General features: G+C 40.6%; 3 protein-coding genes across 3 annotated transcripts; 1 reads left to right on the plus strand and 2 right to left on the minus strand.

The window, feature by feature from the left end:
• Positions 1-328: 328 nt before the first annotated feature.
• On the minus strand, positions 329-7569 carry LOC144020759 (arf-GAP with dual PH domain-containing protein 2-like). The gene is made up of 12 exons (XM_077524531.1): positions 5991-7569; positions 4403-4648; positions 3308-3438; positions 3048-3139; positions 2841-2929; positions 2657-2769; positions 2032-2178; positions 1815-1898; positions 1670-1732; positions 1506-1583; positions 896-1124; positions 329-659 (listed from the first exon to the last, which is right to left on the minus strand). The coding sequence occupies exons 2-12, from the start codon at positions 4488-4490 to the stop codon at positions 631-633; spliced, it is 1143 nt and encodes a 380-aa protein (XP_077380657.1). The 5' UTR covers positions 4491-4648; positions 5991-7569; the 3' UTR covers positions 329-630.
• tefm (transcription elongation factor, mitochondrial) lies at positions 5370-8050 on the plus strand. The gene is made up of 5 exons (XM_077524530.1): positions 5370-5539; positions 6022-6512; positions 6803-6952; positions 7036-7214; positions 7287-8050. Exons 1-5 carry the CDS (start codon positions 5497-5499, stop codon positions 7564-7566), a joined length of 1143 nt encoding a protein of 380 aa, XP_077380656.1. The 5' UTR covers positions 5370-5496; the 3' UTR covers positions 7567-8050.
• Positions 8051-8132: 82 nt separating this feature from the next.
• On the minus strand, positions 8133-15018 carry atad5b (ATPase family AAA domain containing 5b). Its single transcript, XM_077524529.1, has 15 exons — positions 14727-15018; positions 14384-14630; positions 13875-14030; positions 13709-13820; positions 13544-13626; positions 13133-13281; positions 12886-13057; positions 12555-12772; positions 12382-12475; positions 12235-12299; positions 12009-12156; positions 11599-11705; positions 9819-10462; positions 9545-9697; positions 8133-8368 (listed from the first exon to the last, which is right to left on the minus strand). Exons 1-15 carry the CDS (start codon positions 14769-14771, stop codon positions 8245-8247), a joined length of 2517 nt encoding a protein of 838 aa, XP_077380655.1. The 5' UTR covers positions 14772-15018; the 3' UTR covers positions 8133-8244.
• Between the last annotated feature and the right edge of the window lie 130 nt (positions 15019-15148).

Here is a 15148-nt window from a genome sequence, read left to right on the forward strand (position 1 = left end):
GCACTTGTCACAGTAAAATGTTGTGACGTATTTTATTGAACACCCATTAAGCAAATGATTTTAAATGATTATTCATTCATTCATCATGACCTTCCATATAATTTAAACAGCATGGTGGACTTTAGTTATGAGGTCTGTCTCACAGTCAGGAGATCTGGATTTGAGTCTTCGAGGGATTGTGTTTGGCTGGTGATCAATCCAGGGTGTTACCACGAACTTTCACCCAAGATCAACTCACCCACTAGAGTAGACTAATGAACACAAACACTATTGAAAATGGACTGAGTTCCAAAAAAGAGAGCCAGGAGGTGGTACTAAAATGGCCTTTATTTGAGCTGCCAACAAAACATGAAATTACATGGGTGTCACTCCTCTCAATGGACCTTGCACTGATGCTATAATACAAACCTAACACAACAATAACAAAATCACACATGTATAATTATTTACACAGATGGAAGAGTCCACGCAAACTATTGGTCAGAAAACCCCCTGATGAAAATTCCTCATTTTACCAAGACGTTTTGGACAATTCGTGCTCCCAACCTTGTAGGGAGGCTTTTAATCAGAGTCCCAAAACCTTTGTCCATATAAAATGATAGTGTCAGCTGGTGTAAGAACTTTTTCAGGTCATTTGCACCTTCTCAAGTTGGCTTCATCTACAAAGACAAAACAACAGACTTAAGTATGCATATTATGCATAAAAATATTAGCTGGTGTCTTGTCTGAAAACAAAAACAAGCATGTGAATATGAATTTTAAAACATCATACTATTGTTGTTGAAATTTCGCACTTCACACATTTAACTTGTGCTTAGCAATCTTTCATTTTAATTTCTGTCTTAATTGTTTTCCTGTCGTTCTGTTTCTCATAAAGTATTATATTGGGTCTTACTTGCATAGTCTTCCGGCGTCATTGGCTGACCTATAACCTTCCCGAAAGCCTCCAGCCACTCGTGCTGTTCTAGTTCCCGCTCACACGTGAACACAAATTGCCTCTCGGGCGTCTGCAGAGTGATGGCACGGTGCCAGCGGCCTCCCCTGGAACTGCGACTGCTGCCCTCCGACACTGAGTAACCATGACACTCTGTGCCGATGAAGACGGCGCCCAGCTCGGTGGCGTCCTAACAAGGGAGAAGCCAGCAGGGAGTACTTGAAACACTGAATTTTTGGAATATTAAACAATGGTGTCAATTTTTTTCATTAAACCAGCAGAGGTCAACTTGAAACACTGAATTTTTGGAATATTAAACAATGGTGTAGATTTTTTTTCATTATGGGAGGCTGATTTGACGTGCTTTGGTGCTGTTGTTTTGTTTAGCAACAGAGTTGAAATTACAGTAGCTCAGCAGTAATGTGAACATAAAAGCGTTACTGAAAAAGTGAACACATGCATGGGGATTTATAGTTTTAAAGTAGAAATGTAGTGAATGTATTCAAGTATTTAAAAACAGCATTTTCCTTTTATTTAAAAAATATACCGTATAATTTTTTTTGTGCATTACCAGAGGGGATTTATAGTAAAGGAGCTTCCTGTTTATTGAGCACAGAGTGAACCACCTCTTCCTGAATGGCTCCCGCTGCTGCAAAACACACAGATAATAGCATATTAAGACAACAAATAATGAAATAAACATTTTTGATATATAATTTCTGGCGGGTGACGCACCGTTGGGCCAGTTTTCTCCATGTATCCCTCCTTGAGGCAGTGTCTTGTAATCTGAGGTATTAACTTGGCAGGTACACACATGCAATAAGTGTACATCTTGGTTGTTCATAAATATTATATGAATACATTACTACATTTGTCCTACCTCACTTTGTCGTAGAGTTGGATGCTTCTTCTGAAGGTAAGCTAAGCGTGTTGCACGAATAGCATTGAAAAATGAAACAATGACCTGTAGAAGAGTGCATATAAGATAATACATGAAAATGGGACAACTATTAAAAACTTTAAATATTGAATAAAAACTTCAGCACTCTTGACGTGACTAACTGGATAAATAATGCTTTCGAGCAATTGTGCCTCACCTGTCCATTTTCGTGGTAAACAAAGATATTCCTGGTCCGTACCTCCTGCAAGTAGGAGATTTGCAGACCGTGAGCGTGTCCGATCTTCTCGGGCTGGAAAACCGCATTCAGCTCCTTCATATTGATCACAGCTTTGGGAACTCTAGACTTCGTGTGAATGACAGAATAAATTATTGGAATAGAAGTTATACATGTAGAAAAATATTTGGCCATTATAAATCTAGGCCTGCGATTGGCTGGCAACCAGTCCAGGGTGTACTATTGCCCAGAGCCAGCTGAGATAGGCTCCAGCACCCCCCGCTACCCTTGTGCGGAATAAGCGGTCAAGATAATGGATGGATGGATATTAATCTAGGCAAACAAAAAACAAAAAATGTCGCAAACTAAGCAGTAAATGCGTTTCTGTTTGTCTGCTATTCACCGATTCACACCGTTCAAACTTACAATTGTTCACCTCTTTCCATGTCATTCTGTATCATTCCATTCCATTCAATATCATTCCAAATCATTCCACAGATTTTCATTCACCCTTCCAGCCTTCACACGCAATTTCCCCAGAAATTGCATTCTCTAGTTTGTATTCAAATTGCTCCGAAATTCCATTGAGAGCAATGTCAGTACCCACATCCTCTTTTGTGAAGTATCTGAGAGTGAAGTCCTTGTGGGACAGCAGGAAGATCCTTTTAAAAAAGTGTTTGTTGTCTTTGCCTTTCTTCCACAGTGTTGCCTCAATGGTGTCTAACATATCAAACACACACAAATTAGTGCACATGCACGCATGCAACCATTGGAAAAAGTGGAAACAGTACCTGCACCATAAGATTGTTGAAAGTAGCCCTTCTCTCCCGTGAACTCTCTCCTCTCATACTTGGCACGGATCCATTGATCCTTAAGAACCCTGGCCATTATAAATAAAACACGTTAATGAGTCGGAGAGTCCCTACACCACATTGATGAGCCTTCACTTTCGGTTCCACTGAATTCATAAACTGCACTGATCACAATTGATCACATACACACAATCTCTCTGCTGCGGCCGGTAGATGAAAGCAGGAACGCACTTCTCATAGGTGGCTTTGGCGACATAGTTTCCTCGCTGACGCATGGCCTAAAGAGACAAAAAAAAATAAAAAATAAAATTACATAATTTACAGAATAAATCAATGTTTAAAACACCACTGTGTTCATGCATGAATATTTTTTTCAATTATTTTTAGAGCAGACAATTTATATCATGTTACCTAAACACATGCTTAAAATAAATACAAATGTATACCTCTATAAGAGAGTCCTGCCAGTGGTCTAGACGTATTGACTTGACTTTGCTGATAGAGGGCAAGTTCCGATGCATTCCAGAGCAGTTGACGCACAAAAACACACACAGCGTGTAGGAGGCCCAGTCAGGCTCTGCAAACACAAACAATGTTGATATGGGAACTAAATGCAGAAAAGGTGAGATCACAATACAAGAAACATGAACTACAAATGACAACTGACACCCATTCCCACACAGACACGTGTTGTATATTATTCACTGACAGTGATGATAATAAAAGTGAAGAGGAACACTGAGGTCATAGCCATCATTTCCTTTTGAGACCATATAAAACGTGACCAAAGTGTGGCTATAAATTACAATTAAAAAAAAAAAAGTGTGGCTGTTCTTGAAGCACATATAATATAATATTATGGAAAAAAAAAAAAAAAACCTTTGGCTACCATACAACCAGAAAACACAGTAGTAGTTATTGTGACCTACTTCAAAATCCTTGTACAGTATTTGTCACATACATACTGAGGTAACGACCAATCACAGCTCCCCTGTTTCCTGAAGCTGAGCCGTGATTGGTTGTTACCAGAGAAACTGTGTGATGCCATTTTCAGTCGATAGTAAAATGGCCACATCCTGAGATGGATAAAAATTGGTGGATTTTGCTGTTTAAATCATAATCCAACACAATAATCAGAATGTCGTGTTTTTACCTGCGGAGGCACATACAACGTATTATTGTAAAAAAAAATTTTTGGTTAATGGGTTTTTACAGAGGAGTGCATCCTATAGGCCCAAAAGCCATAAAGGGCCCATCTGATCTGGACCACCATACAAATTTGCACATCTACTCACAGTTCAGAGGTTCTGGGTTTGAATCTCAGCTCAGTCACGGCAGTTTTCTATACAGTAGTCTAATTTTATTTATTTTTAATTTGATAGTGGCAAAAATATAAATTATGAATGGATGGATGCTGCATTATATATATATTTTTTCATAAATTTTGTTCAGCCATTGGGGAGCCTCTGTAAAGACTGAAATAGCAACTGAATAGCAAGAAATGGCGTCCCCACTGTTGATTTATAGAAATGAAAACTCACCAGGTGCTCCACAGTCAGCACACATATTGTTCCAAGGTTGTCGCATCAAATCGAGCAGGATTTTGTTGTTTCTCTCCAGGTTGGCCATAGGTGAAGGCTCTGCTGCCTCTTGTCACATTGAATCACATACTATGTGCATAGGCAGAAGCCAGATTAGGCAGGTGAAACAACATCTTTTCTTGTCGCTGCACTGCAGTGGCCAAGCGCGTTTCCTCTTTGCCACTCAGCATCATGCCATTTATTGTTCTGCACACAAACAGCGAGGTCCAGAAATAACAGAGAAAGGAAGTGAGAGAGGCGTGATCATGTTTCCAAAGTTTTACTGTAAATGGTAGATTACTTACATAAAGTTGCAGTCATATGTTAGAATTTTGCCTTAGAATTATGGCAAATGTAATCTCATTTGACAAGCTAAAAGATGTTTATTGTGGTTGTTTAAACTATGGCAGAGTGGAATAACATGTTGAACTCAATGAGAGCGTCAATTGCGTTGTCCACTTGAAAACAATAAATGAATGCCATACCTCAAATAGACACATTTGAGGCCCCTTTTCTCTGCAGGAAAAACTAATATTTAGCCAATCTTTTTTTTTTTTTTTTTCAAGCCAGTCTTTTTCGATAGCGTTTTTCCTCATTAGGATCACAGGTGAGCTAAAGCCCATCTCAGCTGTGTACTCACATATGGATAATTCAATATCTTCAATGAACCAAACGCATGTTTTTTGTTTTTGTTTTTTTGAATGTGGGAGTAAGAAAATTCAATTCTCTCCTAAAGTGTCACTCAAATATCAATTTTAAATTTAACACTATCGTCATGATGGTTGTAGCAGTGAAGTGTGCACTACATATTGCCATCATTGAGGGGCAAAATATAAAATGTTTTTTTCTTTTCTTTTTTTAATAATTATAACGGAGCAACCGTTAGAGGGCAGTGCTGCAGGAAAAAAACAACAACCCCGGAAAACAAAGTACTATGGTTGTTTAAGACGGACATTTTTAAACCTACGGACAACAACGAAAGGACAACAAAAATACCTTTGCGATGTTCACAATTAAATTGCAATTAATACGATCATAACGTTTAATAGTTAAACATGTGGGTCGCCAGACGAGTTTTGTCGTCTGTTGCCCATAGTCGTAAGTAGCGCTCCATTTTCTTTACTCGTTTTTTGATTGCTGTGCGTGGACATTTAGCTGTTAGGTAGTACACAAACGTGGCTTGCGCGTGTGAAAACTTTTCCAAGCCTTTATTTACTCCGTGTGTCCTAAAATATTGTTTTTATTAATATGAATAGCAGAGGTGGTAAAAGTACTGTTTGGCTAAGACGCTCATGCCATTGAAAATACACTTTACGAGTCACTCTTAGCCGCTCAGTAAGCCAGATCGCAAACACAATCGTATCAACCAGAAATTCCTAATATCATCTTTAACGCTCTTAATTTACATCGTGTAGTCATCCACAGAGGTTGTAAAACAAAAAAACAATTTGAACATAGTAAGGATTGCAAAGTACAGATAATTTAAGCTTTGAGGTACAAGTAAAAGTTGTATAGTCTGGATACCTGAAAAACCTACTCAAGTACTTACCGCTGATGAATAGCTTGTGTACCCTGTGTAGGTCAGTATGCTGGTCAGCCAAGCTTGTTCCGCCGCCCTCGGCCAGGTTCCCCCTCCGAGATGGAGCTGCGTTTTCTCCAGTGTACATGCTGCTGGAGGAGCAGAATCCCAGTGATCGGAATCGAAAACCTCAACGCCACAATCTCTACGCCCTGCGAAGAAGACAACACCGAGGAGCATGCAGCTCCTCTCGATGCCTGTTACACCTCCGAGCAGCGCGACGCCATCCTGACGCTTCTGAACAACGCCTCGGTCACCGAGCTGGCGGGTATCAAGCTCCTCCGAGGGCGCAAGTCTGCCAACATAGTGGACTACCGGAGCAAACACGGACCCTTTAAGACACTGGAGAGCGTGGTAAATGTTCCGCTGCTTAAGCACAAGAGCGCCGTGGTGGTGTTTGAGTCCATCCTCAACCCGGTGAAGAAGGAGAAGAAGGTGCGCATCCAGCTGGCCAAGTTTATCAGGCCTGAGGTGGACAGGTCCTGGCTGGAGGTAAACACATCCTCATCATTTTACAGGGGTGCCGTTTTTTCTTGTTGCCTTAAAATTTTGAAGATCAAAATGTATTTGCAACAAGGATAATTCCTAACATCTGTGCAACCTTGAATGAACCCTGACGAAAATAAACAATACAACAAATATGTACCCTCACAAACCTCTACTGCTCAGTGAGATACGTGCTTTGGATCTGAATGGCATCATTTAGGAGAGATTTTAATTTTTCCACGCCAAGGCTGTCTACTTTTCTTTCTGTGACTCTTTCTTGGTCTCGTGTAATCTAGGATGCCAATTCCATCGTTTCACTCGTGTGCGGCACTAATCGAATAGCGTGGGCACACGTGGGCCGAGGGATGACTGTCATGGAGTGGCAGCATCTCGATTGTCCAAACTTCATGAAGGGCACCTACATGGCATCCAGCTACTTAAACGATGTGAGTCAAGTTCTAACAACAACCTATTCATTTCATCAGTGACCTACCTTGTGGGGTGAAAATGGCATTTTTGTAATCACCAGGTGTCAGCAGCGGTGTCCCTCCTCCCTTCGGCGGACTTCTACATCATTGAGAAGCCATCCATCTCAGTGCAGAACACGGCTCTTTTCCCAATCATGGCGCACATGAGGGCAGTGGAGGCCATGCTGTTTGCGCTCCTGGAGCCCAGAAACCTCCCGCAGGACACCAACATTCCTCCCAGGTTTGGCGCTTTTGCCTTGAGGTTGACTTTCCAAGAATGTCGTCACCTAAAGTAGCACCTTTTTCCTCACAGAGTTCTGAACATGATGCGCACCGCTGTGGGACGTCACTTTGGGCTCATGGTGGGCGAGTCGCGGACAAGCGGGGCGCAGACGGTGCGGAGGCTGATGACGCAATCTGTGACCCAGAAGATGCCAAGGATAAACTTCCCGCCGGAGATGCTGGTCAAATACAGGGACTGGTTCCAGATGAGTAGCAGAAGAAGTGAAGGAGAGGCGCTCTGCGACGCTCTGCTGCAGGCGGTGGCTTTTTACGAGCTGCTCAGCGAATCCTCCGCTTTAAACCACCACTGATCTGGCAACGGACACAAAAATACATTGGCAGGCAAACTGAAAACTGAGGAGTTCTTTTTCTGCTCAATCTCAAATATACAAACCATTTCAACAAATCTGTTGAAACTTCATATGAGGAGTCAGTTCAGTTTTTATCCTCAGAAGCCAAAAAAGAAAAGGACACAGAAAAATATATTGCACTGTGTGCTTTTTGTAGTTAATTGTTTTGGGGTGTTTTATTTATTTATAAGAATATGGTGCTCTTGCAGGCTATATAGAAAATTGGTTTAGGTGGAGAAGGATTTCTTGTGCTGTATATGGTTAAATGTGCCAGCATTGCACACGACATTCATTTGCAGTCTGGAATTGAGAGGTCTCAGTCTCTAGATGTGTTCATTAACAACACAAAAAGTCACCAGTTTTTTCTCCCCACCCCTTGTTACTAGAGGGGCTTCCGACATCTCTGATCAATAAACCTTGGAATACATAACATTTCTCCTTCAAATTATGTTTCTGTTTAGATTTGTTTTTATTTGTTGGTCTACTTTGCCCTCTGTGCAAAGAAAAGAACTGACATCAGTGCTTGAACTATTAAAAAAAAAATCTTTATTTAGGTTCCACAGTTGCACATAAATTTAATTATCTGTTTTGAAATTAATTTTGACACAAATGTTTAGATTAAATAGGCTGAGTGGGAAATTAATGGTGAGGTAGGTTTGCTTTTAGGCCGGCCGCCAGATTTGTACTCGAGAAATCTTGGGCCAGGAGTTGGAGTGTTGACTTGGAGAGACCAAAGTGTAAACTTTGGAGGTAGTTCACACACCTGTGAGGGGGAGACATTGACATTCGTTTTGAAAATTATTGGCAAAAGCACATTAAAAGACCTGTAATTTATAATACGTGGGCAGGTATGATTATATAACTGCAAAGTGTAAGGAATTTGATGGGGCTTTATGAATCTTTACACAAATATAGTATACTATATGTTCATAAAAAATAATGATGAAGTAGAGCTTTCAGGTCATTGTTATGTTTAGCAACTTTTGTATGGAGGACCAAAACTGCCAAAATAAAAATAAAATAAAATAAATGACTAAAAGTGAAAATAAAAATGAATATAAAAAAATATATAATTCGAAAATTATATTTAAAAATATATATAAATGGAAATAAATCCGTTTTTATTTTCCACTTTTAGTCATTAATTTAGTTATTTACTTATTTAGTCATTCATTTATTTTTAATTTTGGCAGTTTTGGGCCGTCCTGCCAAGTCGAAATGTTATTCAAATGAGGGGGCGGTCCTTAGCGCGTCTTAGGTTGGACTGGAGAGCTCCAGCATTGGACGACTATCTTGCCCACTTTCTGCTCTCACTTGTTGTCTAGCAACTCAAGTCGCAAGTTGAGGTGACAGTGACAATGCAAGCCGGAGAGACTTCCTTGTTCGCCGAGCTGCTCACTCGACCAATGACGGGAAGTTTGCAACGGAGTACAACTCAAGACGCGCTTAGGACCGCCCCCTCATTTGAATAACATTTTGACTTGGAAGTACGGCTCAAAACTGCCAAAATTAAAAATAAATAAATGAATGACTAAAAGTGAAAATAAAAACTGATATAAAAAATATAATTAAAAAATTAAATACAAAAGTATTACCGGTATTTCTCTACATATTTTTTGCTCTTTTTATTTCCATTTAGATTTATTTTTTTAAAATGTAAAAAATAAATAGTTTTGGTCCTCCTTACTTTTGCTCACAGCATGTTCTTTTCACACTATAATAATCGTCAACTTTGCAGATTTGCATTTGTTGTGGTAACAAAACACGGTCAATCAAGTAACATGTACTTCAAACTTTTCAACTATTACAAGAATGAGTTGCAAAATACAGCAGAGAAAACATATTCATCTAACGTGCTAGCACACTTAATTTATTCATCGATCAATCACGAAGTCATGTAAATTAAACAAATCTAAAAGATGATAACCGTTCAGCTCACCCGGCTGGCTCGTCTTTTTGCTCCCTTGTAGAGCGACTGATGGAGCGGAGGGCAGGCATGTAGTCAACGCACACAGCCTGCCTGTTTCCCAGCAGGCCAAAGGGTTGACTACGCAGCACTGCATGGCTCATCTTGTACCTTCTCTGGCACATGCTGTGGATACAGGCACTCGTTATACACTCGCTGGACACAGTGAAAAACTAAGTCACTTTAAAAACTGTCAACTTTTATACAGTCGTAAAAAACGTGCGAGTTAGAAATACAGAACACTCACATTGAGTCACCTGGAGGTTGACAAGTGAGGTGTATCCCGTTGGAAGACTGTGGCTGTGTCTGTCCAAGTTCCGGTCTGCATGTCCGAGCCTCCGTCCAAACATCTGACATGCGACTCCGACACCTGCGACACCCCAAAGCCTCCACAGCTGCCCGAATTTCCAACATCATCTCCTGGCTGTAACTCTGCACTTTGTCCTCGCTCGTTTCATCTAACAAACCATCTTTAATGTCAGCTCCGGTCCACGCAAAGTCCCTTGTGCGGACGTCTGCATCATGCGCTTCTGCTGTCGCTATTGTGGCATCGATGTATGACATGACGTCAAAAAAGTCGGCCAAAGCATTCAAGCGTTTCAAGTCGACATTTTCTGCACGTTGTTCACTCCTGCGATGTAACCATTTCTTCAGACAATAGGAGCTTCTTTGTGCTTTGCGTGCCAAAGAGGATCCAGTTACCGTCATGTTGCGAAACCCTAGTCCGTCCCTCACTGGGTTGATGTCTGCTGCTGTCAGCTTAGACTGGAGCGCTGGAGTTTCCTGGTGGGACCTGATGGGTATAAGCATCTCCAGGTTGGAGTACAGTAGAGGAACGTCTCTCCTCCAGCTCTCCACCAGCTTGTTCATGTCAGCTTCCGTCAACGGATTCTTAAGAAACATGGAAAATAATGATGGTTAAAATTGTAGTTTGTTTTTACATCTGCTCATTGTATCATGAAACAAGAAGCGTATTACAATTCTGCCTATTTGACATTACTCTTAATGTCCAATGTGTGCAATGTAGAGATAAACCGATATGCTTTTTTCAGGGCCGTAGTCAAGGAGCCTGATGACCAATATTTACATCCGATATTCATTTAGGAAAAAAAAAAAACAGGAAAAAAAAAAACAGGAAAAAATATTGGCATTAAAATTTTACAAAATAGAAGTTTTGATTTTGTTGAAATGTGTTAAAGCTTCATGGAACAACTTTTCAGATTTGCAAAATGTTAATCTTAGACAACACACAGACATTTTCCTTTTATCTAACCCCTTCGGATCCATAGATGGTTGCAGTGGGCATGACATTTGCATGTCTAAACCAATAAAACGCATAATTTAGATGACGTCAACACTTCTGGTTCATGATTGGATCCTAGCTAACCAATCACAATCGCAAGCTGAATTGCATAATGTTCATGTTAAAAATGTTACATTTAAGCTTGGCAAGTTTGCAAACACATTACGGCCATACTAGTATCCTGACATCCGCAAAACAAATAAAAACATGAGATAACCCCAAAAAGAGTCAAAAAGAAAAGAATGCGGGTCTGAAGGGGTTAAAATTCTAACAAAAAGTTCAGAAACTTCCCAAGGGCATGAATATATCTTCAACATTTAAATGAAAACTTAAACAAGTAAATATCATATATGTCTACACTTTTTTTTAATACATTTCTCCAAAATTACAAAATAACTGAAATTTTAAACTTTCACATATCTCTGTTTTAACACATTCACGGCCATAGACGGCTATAGACGTCAAAGATGAATTTTTACTTCACTGGCAGTGAATGAGTTAATTTCAAACAAAAGCAGAAGGTGCAGAGATTTCCCAGGGTCATCGGCATCTCATAAAGTTAAATGAAATTTTAAATAAATAACTCCCTGAGGTTAAATTGTTTTTTTAATCAACCATCACTTTTTTTTTTTTTTTTTTTTTTTTTTTTTAAAGGCTGATATGGATAGTCATCAAAATACCAAATATCGGTGCCAATAATCGGTCTATCCCTGGTGTAATGTACCTCCAGAAGGTTGAGCAGATGATTTTGACTGACAGGATGTAGACCCAGCATGCTTGCAGTGCAGCCTGCACTGAGTTGGTGAAGTCTGGCATCTTCTACAGTGGTGCCTTCAAAACAAACAACATGGACTAACAATAGAGTTCAGCCGTCAAATGATGTTATAGTGTCAGGTTTACCTGTTTGACATCTATTAAACACGACACAAAAAGGAGAGAAGACACTCAGTTCAAGGCTCGCGAGGAGAGGAACTGACTGATACAATTCACTACTGCACTCTCTGAAGAATCCTCTCCTCACCCTCTCTTTTTATTTGGTTTCTAAACGGCCAAGTCCCTAGTTAAATTAAATCTAAAGTTAAATTAAATTAAAACTAAATTAAATCAACTCTATTCCAAGAGAAGCACAACCACCTTGAAAACTGTTCACCCACAACTGGAGCTGGAGGAGACAACGTCTGACGTCACCGTTAGCGAGCGCGACGAGGCTTCTCACGTCGTCCGCCTCCATTTTCACACCCTCAGCCAAACACAGCAGCTGCAGGTAGCTGCAGACGTTCACCTGTTGTGTGAGGCAACTCGCGTTTAAAAGCAGATGGACTTTAGCGTGGGTCAAAAGCGCGGAGCAACCGGATCTCACCGTTGATGGCTTCTTGAAAACCAATTCTTCCAAGCTGCTGCTGAATCGCTCTCTGAATGTAGGATCTTGAGATGATAGCAGGAATATTTACAAAAACTGCTCACTTTAAAATAATTCCATCTCCCATGTATTTTATTGTGTATTTACCATTAGTGGTGAGAACCAACGGCCTCTTAGTAGTCGTCATGAAGGTCTTGATGGCCGCCAAGAAACCGACATCATCTTCAAATGTGACGTCAACCTGTAAGAGACAAAGCAGAGGAAACTAAACACGCAGCCTCATTGACAATAAATAAAATCTGCAGGTGTGATTGTGAAACCTCCTCAAATAGGATTAGCGATGCAGCTCCTATTTTGTTCTGCGATGCCGTTTGATGCTCAGGATCATGTTTCAGTTTGTCAAGTGGCGTTTCTGCTTTGCCCTTCATCTTAAAGAAGTTTGTCAGTGTGACCGCGGCTGGAGTGTCCTTTCCTGTGCGCCTGTGGCGGCCAGTCATCTGCTTTTTTGACACTTTCTTGGGAGGTGGAAATTTGCCTCCTAAAGGGGAAAAAAAAGCTTTATGTTACAAGATAATGTAAGTGCTATAGAAAATGGATGAAAGCATGGCAACAAAAATGAGTACTTGAGTTTTCCCGGTACGCCAACCCTACCATCTAAATGTTCACTTCGAAGTGGGCAGCCTCTGGTCCCATAGTTGTTAAAATAGGCCGGTCTCAATGGGTCTTTCCCAACCGTCTCCACCAGATGGGACTGGGTCGCCTCCCTCAGTTGACACAGAACCTGGCGGCCATTACGTTGGGAGGAGGAGTTCACCTCAAACACCTGTTAGGTCATACGAGGGGAGGGAATTGAAGGGCTTTGTGCACGCTGTTGGATGAAGCTTTTGTAGATTGTGACCTTGAAGCCGAGTTCGTGAGCGCAGGCGTACACCGACGCAGTTTTGCCCACGCCCGGAGGGCCCGTGATCAGCATGGTGTTGCACGGCAGCTCCTCATGGTGGCGCTCAGGGCCAGCCTCGCCCTGGAAGTCTCCACAGTCCCACGAGTCTGTATTCAAATGACACGTAATATTTAAAATTACACTGGAGCCTTTCTATCTAATTGTTATTATTATTTAAAAATAAATAACTGTCAGTAGGCTTTATTTTGTACATTTTATCTACATAGTGTCTCGATAAGTTAGGATTGTATAAAAAAATATATATACAGTAAGCTATGCACGCTACTGCTAAGAACATTTAACAAGAGGAACTAACTATTTAGATTTTAATTTCTCCCGATGGGAAAATGTATTGTGTGGAAATGTTACCCCTGCTCTTTTCTTCATTTTTAATTTGCTCCATTATCCTACTCTCATTGCAGTCAGTCCGCCGTTTCCACATTTTCAACCAACTGGAAAACAAGGCAGTCTACATTCAATCTGATAGCAGCATACATATAAAGTGTGTCTGTTATTTATAAGAGAATTGCTTACCTGTGCAGTTTGTTTACTTGGAGGATATTCCCAATAAGTTCACGTGCACACTGAGGACTGTACTTGTCTGTCCACAGCACATCCTCACAACTGGACACTAGAGAACACATGACTGAATAATGATAGTACACAAACGCAAGCATTGAAAACAATGAAGAATGTTTACCTTTTTGAATAGTTTTCAGTGTTTTGTCAATATCTGTGCGACATTTCCTGCTTCCATTTGCAATCTGCTGCTTCATTCTCCGAGTGCTGCTCAGCCTGCTCACTCTGGGACATGATTCAATTGAAAACTGCCTTGAAAGGTTGGAACTAGCTGCCTCTGTAATCATGATATTAGAACTCAGGCTCAAGGAGTGATCATGTAATACGTATCATAGTAACGGTAAATATATTCAGATTCAGATTTTTCCATATGGAACAAGAGACTGGAAATGTAACATTCTTGAGCTTTAATCATATGGCATCGTTGTAAACAAAGTGCAGCCTAGCCTCTGGCTAGCGGACATCATGTCTAGCAGTATGTGTCTGGTAGTGGTTGTTATCTCATTTGAATGTGAATATCAGTGCAGAAAAAAAAAAAAAACAATAACACATGCCACCAATGTCTGGGATATGATCCAGCACACCCACAAGCGGTAGAGAATGAATGAACTAGCGGTAAATAATCTGTACCTGTTATTCCAGAAACTGGGAGACCCCCTCTGGCTTTCCTCTGCAGCATCTGGAACACACTTTGGACTGGGAATGCTGCGTTGGATGCTTGGATGTCCTGCAAAAAGCTGTGCAGGGATGGCGGCGATGGTACATGTTCTTTCTGTGACTGCAGGGATGATAAAGGTTTTGTCACCTTCTCACCCGTTCCCATCACATCAACTTCACTTTGAGGAAAGGGTACATTCCCGTTTATTTTACTGCCTCCCTGATGATGGATTAGGTAGATTAGCTCGATGGTATATAGGTAGATATAGATGGAGATTAAGTTAGTTAGTTAGATAGATAGATAGATAGATATTACCTCATTGTCTGGACTCTTTTTGGTCCGTTTCAGTTTGTTCGGCATGGCGAAAAAGACAAAATGTCAAAAAAACAGCCTTGAAGCGTTTTGAACATGGCGCCTTTACGTCGTGCAGACGAGTCCGTCCGTTTAGTTTCCCAAGCTAACCATTACTTTCCAACTTTCCATAAACTCGACCCAGCTGTTGGCTCGACCTCATTTTACAAAAGCGTTACATATCGACGAGTACAAGTGACATAAAAAAAAAAAAAAAAGTAATGAGACTACTTTTTCAATGGATGTTTAGCCCAACTTTTTCGTCTTTTTTTTTTTTTTTTTTTTAAATCAGCAGCGTAAACTAGCATTTGATGTATTACCGCCACCTATTGTTGTGGAGAAGAACGTCGACTGCAGTTGAGGAACTGGAAGACTAGTCAGAGCTG

This window comes from Festucalex cinctus, chromosome 6 (genome assembly GCF_051991245.1).
Source record: "Festucalex cinctus isolate MCC-2025b chromosome 6, RoL_Fcin_1.0, whole genome shotgun sequence".
Taxonomy (NCBI): Eukaryota; Metazoa; Chordata; class Actinopteri; order Syngnathiformes; family Syngnathidae; genus Festucalex; species Festucalex cinctus.

What these genes read in the sequence shown, in the direction of transcription:
- atad5b (XM_077524529.1), bottom strand. Translation starts at nt 14,771, where the DNA reads ATGCCGAACAAACTGAAACGGACCAAAAAGAGTCCAGACAATGAG. An exon ending in CTCACGAACTCGGCTTCAAG is followed by an intron (nt 13,058 to 13,132) that starts GTCACAATCTAC and finishes ATGACCTAACAG; the next exon opens with GTGTTTGAGGTGAACTCCTC. An exon ending in GTTGGTTCTCACCACTAATG is followed by an intron (nt 12,300 to 12,381) that starts GTAAATACACAA and finishes TATCATCTCAAG; the next exon opens with ATCCTACATTCAGAGAGCGA.
- tefm (XM_077524530.1), top strand. Translation starts at nt 5,497, where the DNA reads ATGTGGGTCGCCAGACGAGTTTTGTCGTCTGTTGCCCATAGTC. An exon ending in TGGACAGGTCCTGGCTGGAG is followed by an intron (nt 6,513 to 6,802) that starts GTAAACACATCC and finishes CGTGTAATCTAG; the next exon opens with GATGCCAATTCCATCGTTTC. An exon ending in GACACCAACATTCCTCCCAG is followed by an intron (nt 7,215 to 7,286) that starts GTTTGGCGCTTT and finishes TTTTCCTCACAG; the next exon opens with AGTTCTGAACATGATGCGCA.
- LOC144020759 (XM_077524531.1), bottom strand. Translation starts at nt 4,490, where the DNA reads ATGGCCAACCTGGAGAGAAACAACAAAATCCTGCTCGATTTGATGCGA. An exon ending in CCGCAGCAGAGAGATTGTGT is followed by an intron (nt 2,930 to 3,047) that starts GTATGTGATCAA and finishes TATAATGGCCAG; the next exon opens with GGTTCTTAAGGATCAATGGA. An exon ending in TGGAGAAAACTGGCCCAACG is followed by an intron (nt 1,584 to 1,669) that starts GTGCGTCACCCG and finishes TGTGTTTTGCAG; the next exon opens with CAGCGGGAGCCATTCAGGAA.